The following is an 11,323-nucleotide window of genomic DNA, read 5'->3' as shown; positions in this document are numbered from 1 at the left end:
CAAAATAACTCTTTATACAACTTAGTTAAAAAAAATAAAAAAAATTGCAAAATAACTCTCTAGTATTTAAGTACAATGGTTAACCTATTATATGCATGCATGCTCTTTAAAAGATATACAACAATTTAATATACATATTATATAGAAATTTAAGTATATTGTATATCAATTTCAAATATCAAAACTCTAAAAGCTGGAGTTAGTGATGGGATTTGCTTTAATATTGCTTGTATCTCCCTGCCCTACCTAAATATGACACCTCCAGAAATTTTACCAAATGTAAGACCTACAAATCTATTTCAAACACCAAAACTCAGAAAACCAAGATAGTAATGAGTTTTGCTTCATCTCCGATCAATTAAAATAAATTAATTTAAGCGAAACCTAACATTTTCACTCTACCCGTGTTATATTACCCTCTTCAAAATTTAAATCACCAGTCCAAATTCACAAGTGTTTGAATGTGGATTATTAAGAGGAGAGCACCGTCATGATTATATAAATTTAAACGTCCAAAATTTCAAAAGCTGTATCCCCTGGATATGACATAGACGAAGAGCCTCTTGCTACCGCCTTTGCTGGATTTCGTGCAGGAGAGCGTGTAATGTGTGTTGATTCATGCGACAATGGTTTGGGAGCTTGAACCTTTGAATTCCGCAGGTATTCTTATCTTTTGCTTTATTAATCGTGGTGGTTTGAGTTCAAATTATGCATATATTGCGACAATCAACTGAATTGAACTATTTGTTATCATGTGTGCATTCATATTACTTTCTCTGGACTTCGTCACAAGGGTACCGGGAACTATACATTGATTTAGAATATTAACGAATGCGGTCAGACTTGAGCTTCAAATTCACATGTTAAACCCCGCCAATCCCTCTGGGAAGGTTATGCAAACCAACAATTGGGAAATCGCCAATAATGCTTGCCTGTTCATTGGTGTTATTGAGTTACTGTAGCCCTTGCAGTCTTCGCGGACTCTAATTCTTGGTTTGGCAGCCTGCCCACTGAAATTTTCCTTGCGTGCTTAAATTATTTTTTGTTTAAACAGACATAAATATTATATTATATCGATAAACAGAAAATAAAATAAAATTATATCAATATGCAAAATGTACAAGGAATTGAAGCGGCCATACCCGGAGGCATATGCATTTTTGCTTCCAGACTCTGTATTTTCAGCATTCATACAGATAGACTGACGACATATTCCTGACTGAAAATACATGCAGTCTGATTTTCTTCGCAGGTACTTTTTTTATTGAATATATGGCACCTGGAGGGGGGCTGCCTTCTATTGCCAAAAACATGTTGTACAAAATGCCCATGCCTCTGGCCTAGTGAACCTGAGGTTCATAATGAGGGGCGTTTAAAGCAACCCGTCTGCCGACATTCATGTTTGAACCACTCTCCCGGGCTATTACGTAAGCATGCAAAAAAGACTGTGTGCCGTAACTGCCTTGAAGGAAAGGCATAGGGAAAAGGCTCTGTATACGTCCTTTCCCCCGGAGAGGAATTGGAATACTTCCTTTTATTCATTCAGTGGAAACAAACTATCTGGGATCTAAGAAGGCTGAGAATCTGGTTTAAATTGATAGTAAAGCTGTAGTTCTTGCTTAGAAAGACCCAGGGTACAATGAATGTGAAATATCCCAAGGGAATTTTTGCCCTTAGGGTTATAAAATCACAAAATAAATTGACTAATTCTCACAGTCCTCCTTTCGATTCCAAACAGATATAGGGAGTACAAAGATATAGTCAAGCAGTACGTAAAACTTCAGTAGCTCACATTAGTTTCAATTTAACACTGTTTACTAGGGCTGTTACCCCATAACAGTGTCATTCCCTTCAATATAAACGCTGATAATATAGATGCAACAACAGTTAAAACCCTAATCAACTGTCTCCACAATCAACTTACAAGACTGTTCTAAGAAGCAGCTCAACCAGAATCTCTGTTACTTCGGCCACTCCAGTGATGCCCCAGCGAGTTCGCTGACTTCTGTTGCCTTATACTGTGATTTTGTTGCTCCACAATCTTGGTGCTGATATTAAACTGAAAAACCCTTGCTGCTCACTCTACGCACTGATTCATCCTCTGCTATCTCCAAAATAGTTCGTTACCGAATCAGACTTCAGAGGGGAGAGCTGTGGCTTCCTAGGACTCTCCCGCAGCTACAATTAGGCCTTAACGTCACAGAGATTGACACACTGCGCTGTTGCAAAATTATTGTTTGGATAGGAATACACTGTCTGATGTAGATGCTGGTTAGAAGACCGAGTTTTGAGTAGTGTAGTTGGGGATAGACGATCATTTCTCCTGGGTGTTTGCCGCAGAGGAACCCTAACCAGACCCTTGCTCATTCAGGGCTGGATTGCCACAGCGTAGGATTCTAATTAGGTCTCGCTTGACTGCCCTGAATAAGGCCAGACCTCGCTTGACTGCCCAGAATAAGGCCAGACCTCGTACAGCCAGAGTAATATTCTTGATTTGCCACGCACATGATTGGAGATGGAGCCGCTGTCTTGATCAGATGCCTGAACTGACTCGCTGCCCCTCAAATGTTTCGCTGCCATATGCCACAGGATATTTTCCCAAACCACAGTCCACAGACTTCTCTCCTTGAATGCCAGGAAAACCAGATGGAAAATGCCTTAGCACAACTGCGTCAAACAAAAGAGAGAAAGGAAGGGACTGGCTAGGGTGGGATCACCACCACCGAAACCAATCAAGGGAAAAGTGGTCTTAAAACCCTCAGAGCCCCAGATCACAAAACAGAAAATATCCAATCCACAATTATGATAAAATGATTTCTCCTCTTTCTTATTTATAGATTCCTTATAGGGGCTCTTCTCCTTATTTTAATGTGAGGGGTTACAAGTTTCTCATCACTTAGCCCCAATTCTGGTTTCCTCCACAAGTTTTGCTCCAATTATCCCAATATACCCAATGTTGCCCCAAAAGCATTGGATAATAGTTTCTCCCCTTTATCATTGACTATAGTCTATGGGTTAGATAGGCTACTTCATCCTCCCTTGGGGAATTAATTAATGGGGAACATCATAGTCCCCCATTCTCGACATTGCTTGTCCTCAAGCAATTGCAAGTTCGGGCGCTGCAAAATTTGCCCCCTTGCTTTCAAGAATGAAGATCTATTAGTTGTCTTGTATCTTTCCTTTTGGTCACTTTCAAATCACGCACCTCCATTTGAAACAAGTGATGCAACAATCCCTGGCTCTTCTCCAACTTTGTTGGTAGTTTTTGTAGCATCGGAGGTATTCTAGTCTCGAAACTTTGTGGAGAGGCTAAAACACATGAGATCTCCATAACCCAGAAATCTTTTCTGGAAATTCCACCTAGAGATGGCTCAATTAGATTATTAGCCGATTTTTATATATTTCCTAAGTCTAAACTTAGGGAATATGGTTAATTAATCAGCATTAATTGAGATAAGGTGAAAATTCTCTAGAAACTCACACAGATCGACTGAGAAATGATCTTAGCCTTTGATTAAGTTTTAATCTTGGCTGTTGGAGGACCAATAGAGCATTATAAGGAGAAGTCAATGGGTAGATGGAGAATACACTTAATACACTTGAGGGGTTCGATTTCTTTGGCTTTGATTTTCAAAGTACAGCAACAGTTGTCGGAAAGCTAGAGAAGGAAGCAGAGATAGTGAGGGGCAGAGACAGTGAAGCCGGAGGAAGATTTCCAAATCCAGCGAGTGCTTTTGCAAAGAGGCTGAGATTTCTCCAGGAGGCTGCATAGTCCCAACCCAAAAGCTTCAGTGGGCAATTTGATTTGTTGAGGAAGGAAGACGTTTTCAGTTCCAGAGGCCGGGCAGAGGTTCCAGAGTGCAAGAGAAGCGTTTTCCCAGTCAGCGATAGGCAGAACGACTTGATTAGTAGACGATCTGGGCAACACGTGTGGCAGGCATCCACAGGTTGATGCAGAGCCTATGCAAGCCCAATTGGACGGCTTGCTTTTTAGTGGCAGTCGAGTGCTGGGATTGCTCGGAGTGAGGGTAATTTTCTGCCAGTATTTTTCTCTGCAAGATTTCCAGTTTCGGCATCCAGATTGTACTAAGATAATTTCACTACTGCATAATAATAAAAACCCTCAGCTACTGCACTGGTTTTCTCAAGTTGCATTTTTTCGGGGACATTTGTCCAAAAATCACTGAGTTAAATACTGTGTGTGCGTGCTAGTATTTTCTCAGTTTCTAATGCTATTTTCTTCAGCAGTTTATTGGTGAAAATCACTGTGTGAATTATTTGATATTTGCCGTAGCAGATAAATTGTTAAATAAATTAACAATTAGGAAAATCATTTCCAATCACTGTGATAGATGAAATTTTCACATGGTTTATGAATTCAAGTTTATGTGATCTAGGCTTCTTCTTTTCAAATGGTGTCAGAGTGATTTTGATCAGACGGGAAGCTCAGAAGTGGAGGCAGAAATTCGTTGTTCAGAGGGAGCAACATGATGATTTTCTAGGGGCAGCGCAAAGCTTAAGCTAGGCAGTGTGAGTTGCTTGAGCAAGTTTGATTTTTCAGTGTAGGTGGGCAAAAAAATTCGGCTTGCTAGTTCGAGCAATTCCAACAAGCAAAGGGGCAACTGTAGCTCAAATTTTCGCCGAGTAGATTCCTTGTTTGGGTGTAGAAGGGTTTTGCAACAGTTTGTAGTAGCAGAGTCAGTGTTGGGTGGAAGAGAAAGTGCACACACAGAGGGAGGAATTTCCATATTTTCCTAGAGGGTTTCCAGTTCCAGTTTCTGGAAGTGTTCCATAATTTTCCAAATGTAGAAGGTTGTATGAGCTTGCTAGATGAGCCAGTTTGCGTTGTTGGGGTTACAGTTCGTGTGCCAATTTCTGGAGAAGGACATTCGGAAAGGCTGAGCGAGTAGTTTCTGACAGTAGTTGAAGGCAGAGCTAGGTAGATAGAGCAGTTCCATGCATTCCAGAAGGGAGTGTGAGTTTTAGAACAGGCAGTCGATCAAGAAAACAGGAGGAGACTTCAGTTTATTTGTCCAATTTTGAGTTTTGTAGATTTTGCAGCGTTGCAGAGATGGACATACGGGATTGCTAGAGGAGGCCATGCGAGTTAGCCATAATACAGATCTGGGCAGTAGATCAACTTCCAAATATCAGAGACAGGTATCGGACGAAGTGTGAATTGTCTAGTGCGAGTTGCAAAGCAAATAAAGATCCTAGACAGGGATCGAGCTCAAAGGAAATAGTGGGGCACCAGCTCTAGGAGGATGAGTATGATACTCCAGTGTGTCAGATTGGGCAGGGTCCATTGAGGAGTCCACCTCATGGATCATCACCTGGCTACGGTGGCCCACAATATTCAGTTGCAGGTGATGAGCCCCAGAAATGGGTAACTATATGGGCTCATTCTGCTTATTATTTTCATTTAATCCACCATTCTCTATAGTTTTGTGCATGCTTTTGAATATATTTATGTTAATTGAGTGAATGGGGATAGTCACTTTACCACAAAGTCTAATACGTGTTCATTACGGATTTTTGGACATTTTTGGACCAAAACTAGGCATTTATGAGCATATTGGCAGCCAAACTCGAAGAAACAAGGCTGAGGACTTATAGGAGGGGTGTCTCCTGCACTAAATGACCCCTTCCTCGAGTTCTCCATCAACAGCTCGAAGTTCAATAGCCCACCAAAGATGATTTCAAGGGGCAGCCGAGCAGGTCTAGTGAAGTGGCTGTTATCTGTAGTTTTGGGCAGCCGAGTTCCTAAAGTTTAGGAGGACTGTTGGGAGTCCTCACTTGTATAAATAAGAAGGCTTCAAGCCTTAGTAGGTTAGCCATTTGATAGTCTATTTTCGCACTTTAGTGCAGCCTTGTACTCAGCTCATTTTCGAGCTCCTTTTGCAAACAGTTTTGTGATGTAACTATTATTTTTTGATCAATGAAGATGAATCCAGCTTTGAACCAGCACTGATCTTTCCTAGGGGGCTATAGCTCTTGGGGTTGGGCCCAACCCAAGTGCCCAGTACCTCCTTTGTGTACTTCTATGTGTTTTTCTTGCATTCATAGAATAATTTTTGTTATTTAGGTTAAATCTTGCTTTGTTACTTAGGTTGTTTTTGATGATTAAGATAGTTGTTCTTGCTTCAGGTTGATTAGATAGTTTGATAACAGAAAAAGATCCACAAAAAGGCTACCAAGCAGGCCTTGATCTCCTTTCTCCCTCCTTGGGACCATGAATTGAGACCAAGGCACTCTTGCTGCCACAAAAACACTGTTTTTACCTTCCAATGCAATTGCTAATGTTAGATTTCGAGTTGGAAAAGTTGATATCAGTTGTGTTTTCATGCTTAGATCTGTTCTTGCTCAGTTTCCATAGCTTTCTTGCATAACTTCCTGTTCATAAAGTTCTGTTCAGCACTTTTCTGGTTTTTAGGTCAGAATTAGGTCAAAATAGGTAAAACTCTGTTTTCTTAGTTTTTGCTTGGGTCAGTTTTGAAAAGAAGTGTGCAGAACACCTGTAAGACACTCCAGCCTATCCTTCCTCCATCATACAACCTGCTCCAGTCCCTCTCTCAAGATTTCCTTCACTCATTCGCCATACTTTCCCCAACTTCCCTAATTTATACATTTTTGTGCAAAATTGCTTCTTTCACCTTTGAACAAATCCAACCATCTTCTTCACTCTTGATCTTCATTTACAAGGTTCTAGACCCCTTAACACCTCTATCCATCCTTCATTTTCACTTTCCCACCGTTTTTTCCACCTTCAACCCTCTAAAAACCATTTTGGCTTCTTCCTGTAGAACTTCCTGTAGATCCCCTGCAGCCTCCTGTAGAAGTTCATGCGAGCAATTTTTCGAAGTCTGAGCACAGTGGAAATCTCCAGAAGGGTACCAGGGACTCCTTAGGTCCTCTCCACACCTTCCCAACCTCCTGCAAACGCCCACTCCATTTCCTTTCGCCCATAAACCTCTGCATAGTTACAAATAGTTAAAACACAAGCATAATAATTCTGCATAAAATTGCTCAAAAGTACAAAAAGATGATTTTTCCATATTTTCCTTCAGAAGTAGCTTGAATACATACATTTCACCTTGTCAATAGTCAATGGCATCCATTTCAGTAGTTTCCATATCTTTTCTTGCACAAGTAGGGTTAGTGGGTGAAACTAGGGTTTGCTAGGGTTTGCGTTTCCTTTCAACTTTCATTTTCTTTCTGCAAGTAGACTAGCCTCTTTTGAGTTAGCTTCCTTCCATCACAGTTAAAAGCTTCTTCTGAGAACTCATAGAAGTTGGCTTAAGCTCCTAGCGAACTTGTGCCAGCTGATCAAGTGACAACCTGCAGTAAGAGCTAGTACTTGTGCATATAGCACCGTCGCTTCCAAGTTTGTTACGAACTACTGGGTTGATAAAAGTAAAGTAGGGAGTCCCAGGAGTTGCAGCATCATTGCTGCAATACTGGAGCTCACCATCTTTTTGGCGCCGTTGCCGGGGAAGCGTCAGAGTATTTTGTGATTACTGCTTTTCTTCTATTTTCTACTGCAACCTTCTGCTAAGTAGTTTATTTCAGCAAGAGTAGAGTAGTTGTTTCATTTCCATTCTGCAATTTCACTTCAGCAAGCGTAAATTAGATATTTCCTGCTTTCCTTTCAATTCTGCAATTTCAATTATGCAAAAGTAGATTAGACATTTCCTGCTTTCATTTCAATTCCGCAATTTCGTTTCAGCAAGCATAGATTAGCTATTTCCTGCTTTCATTTCAATTCTGCAATTTCATTTCAACAAAATAGATTAGTCCTTTCCTGCTTTCATTTCAGCAAAATAGATTAGTCCTTTCCTGCTTTCATTTCAATTCTGCATTTTCATTTCAGCAAGATAGATTTTAGTTAGTTGCAGTTTGTTGTCCAATCTATTTCAGTTTTTGCAGGTACAAGCAGAAAAAAGAAACAAAAATCACCCAAAAAAAAGAGATTTCCTTTCATGCCTCATAGGAACAGAGACAATTTAGGAAAATTCCTACTAACACCCCCACCACATCACTAAGTCACCCTTCTCTCTTCTTTGGTGGTAGTGATCCAGAAGAACCTATAGGTGAACCTCCAGAGATATACGAAGATCCTATAACAAAAGAAGAGCAAGAAACCATTCCTCCTGAAACCATGGTTGAAAACAGAAATGGGAGAGGAAATGGGGAGAGAATAGAAGGTGCCTTTCCCATCCGAGAGACCAATGGGGACACAAAAATGAAAAACATAAGTCCCTCAGTCTTACCTCACTTCCATGGATTGACTATTGAAGACCCTGATACCTTCTTGTTTGAGTTTGCTGTCTTTTGTCGAACTTCTGACTATGTAGAAGACGAGCAAAAGTTGAAACTCTTTCCCTCTACCCTCAAGGATGCAGCACTACGCTGGTTCATGGGGCTGCCTGGAAATAGTATCACAACTTGGGCTCAGATGTAGCAAGCCTTTAACAACAAATACCGGACTACTATAGGTCAAAGGATACAAAGGAAGAAATCTTTCGAATGACCATGGGAAGTGATGAATCTTTAGAATACTATGAAGAGAGGTTTCAACTCAGTTATAAAAGGGCCAGGTGCACACTTGACCCCGAATCTCTGAAGTTGGTTCTGCTCAGAGGAGTCCCTGAAGACCTTCTAGATACCCTCCATTTGCTGGCCGGGGGAGACATCTACCAGCTACTTTATGATGACATAAAGACTGTGTTTAGAAACCATTCTAGGGCAGCCAGAAAGAGAGGTAGGGGAAGTCAACTTTTAGCCAGTACCCCCTTATCTAGTTTATTCCTTAAAAACGAATTTGCAAATCAGATGGAAGATTTCAAAAGCGAGATGAGACAGACTATTGACATGCAAATGGATACCTTGCGAAACCAAAAGAAGCAAGAGGAAGTCGAGAGGGCTTTGGTCATCTTTTGTCCCAGGTGCACTAGAAAGCATCCTCGGAACGAATGCCCATTGCACTCTGTAGAAGTGTGTTTTGTCTGTGAAGAAGACCATCCTACAAATCAGTGCCCTTCCTTGCTCGGATTTAAAGCTATGTACCAAGGGGCTGAAGGAGCCACTGAACCACTCTACTTCATGAACCAAAGGAGGCCACATGGACCCAGACCTTACCAGCAGGGAATGCAAGGGACATCCCAGACTTATTACAACCCCAATCAAGCCACTTCCATGCCTTCTTGGGGTCCCCCTACTCATCCTTCCTAGTCCACACCCCCTCCTTGGTCGTATCCATCTCAATACCATACTCAACCAGCTGCTCACTCGTTTCATTCTCACGCTTAGCCACAACCTCAGTGGAATGCACCTCATCAGGGGTGGAGGCCTCAATACAACTCTCCTCCCGCTCTTTTGCCTCCACCACCTGCTCAACCACAACCATTACCTCCTGCTCCTCCAAGACAACCCCAGATACCTGCTCAACTGAACCCGAACCCCAATAACAGACAAGCCCAGTAGGTATATACTGGAGAAACAACATGCCCTACCTATGCTGTGGAGATTCAGGAGATCAACCTACGATCTAGGAAGGTCCTCCCAGATAGCCAACCTCCTCCTAAGGAGGATGAGGAAGAGAAACATGAAAGTGAACCCAAAGTCGTTCCACCCTTTCCTGAGAGACTAACTGGAACCACACAACCGACCTCAGAAGAAACTGAACTTTTGGGAGAGCTAAAACAGTTATGTGTAAAAATACCCCTTCTCCAGGCCATAAAAGATATACCAATCTACAACAAGTTGATCAAGGAGAAGTGTTTCAGGCACCCAGGCAGGCGCAAGAGAGATGCCCCAACTATCAATGTCATAGGACAACTGTCTGACCTGATGTTGGGACAGGTAATTTGTCCAAAATATCTGGACCCTGGGAGTCCTGTAGTCGATGTCCACATCAATGGCACCATAATCCCCCACACCTTGATTGATCTAGGGGCTACCATTAACGTAATGACCAGGGACACTATGCTCAAACTCAACCTTCAGGGTTCCCTAAGAAAGACCTCAACAGTACTGCAGTTGGCAGACCGCTCCATTGTGACTCCTGAGGGGATTGTGGAAGATGTCATGGTCTCCATTGATTCTTGGGAGTACCCTGCTGACTTCTTGGTTCTTCAGCCAAAGGCAAAGCTCACTAGGTATCCTCTCATCTTGGGGAGGCCTTGGTTAGCTACTGCAGATGCTTACATCAATTGTCGAGCTGGGAGCATGACCATCAAGAATGGGCATATGTCCAAACAACTAGTCCTATATCCTCCTGCCCAACCTCTGCTAGAACATGACTTACCTCTCTGGTTGGAGGAGGGAGATGAGGATGAAGTCTACTCCGCACCATTGTGCACAGTGGAAGCCACCAAGGGAGGTCCTCAAACCGAGGATGATCTTATTGAGAATTTGATTCAAAATCCACCCCCCAGTGTGTTGCCATTAGAAGAGTTGGTGGAAGAAACCCAAGCCAATGCTTTAGTTGATCTCTGTGTGGCTGATCCAACCTCTCTCCGAGTTAAGAATGTGGAATTTGGCCCTGAAAGAACCTTGAAGATCAACTCATCCCTATCCACCTCTCAGGAGAAAGAGCTGTGTAGCTTATTGAACGGCCATTTGGATGCTTTTTCTTGGAGCTATAAGGAGATGAAGGGAGTCCACCCTTCAGTCTGTACTCATCACATTTACATTAAAGAGGATTGTAAACCAGTCAGGCAGCCTCAAAGGAGGATGAATCCAACCCTTAAGGACATTGTCAAAGAAGAACTGCAAAAGTTGCTGGATGCAGGATTCATCTACCCCATCTCTGACAGCGAATGGGTTTCTCCTTTGGTGCTTGTGCCCAAGAAAAACGAGAAGTGGAGAATCTGTGTAGATTATTGAGAACTTAACAAAGCCACCAAGAAGGACCATTTCCCTTTGCCTTTCATAGATCGTGTTAGATGGCCTGTCAGGGAAGAAGTTCTTTTCCTTTCTAGATGGGTTTAGCGGGTACAACCAGATCCAAATTAGCTCGAAAGACCAAGATAAGACCACTTTCACTTGTCCATGGGGTACCTTTGCCTACCGGGTCCTTCTCTTTCGGTTGTGCAACGCTCCTGCCACTTTCGAGAGAGCAGTACTGAGCATATTCGCTGAGCTGGTTCATGATTCAGTGGAAATCTATATGGATGACTTTACTCCTTATGGTTCTAACTTCCAAGAAGCTTTGACTAACCTGAGGAAAGTTTTAGCCAAGTGTATTGAAATGAACCTGTCCCTCAGTCCTGATAAATGTGAATTCCTAATGACTGAAGGGACCGTGCTAGGTCATACAATT

General features: G+C 42.1%; 1 protein-coding gene across 4 annotated transcripts in view; it reads left to right on the top strand.

Moving 5' to 3' along the window:
• Positions 1 to 396: 396 nt before the first annotated feature.
• Positions 397 to 11,323, top strand: part of LOC149233653 (nibrin homolog) — a 170,554-nt gene continuing 159,627 nt past the window's right edge. For 2 of the 4 annotated variants that reach the window (XM_089379815.1, XM_089379814.1), the window contains exon 1: positions 397 to 660. In XM_089379815.1, coding sequence (XP_089235941.1) covers positions 627 to 660 — 34 coding nt within the window. In that variant the 5' untranslated portion in view covers positions 397 to 626. The remainder of the gene's footprint in view (positions 661 to 11,323) is intronic. The other 2 variants (XM_089379816.1, XM_089379819.1) reach the window with 2 other exon arrangements.

Source organism: Pinus tabuliformis, chromosome J (genome assembly GCF_031772625.1).
Source record: "Pinus tabuliformis cultivar Carrire ecotype Pingquan chromosome J, CPIR1, whole genome shotgun sequence".
Lineage (NCBI taxonomy): Eukaryota > Viridiplantae > Streptophyta > Pinopsida > Pinales > Pinaceae > Pinus > Pinus tabuliformis.
This window is presented reverse-complemented; position numbering and strand designations above follow the sequence as displayed.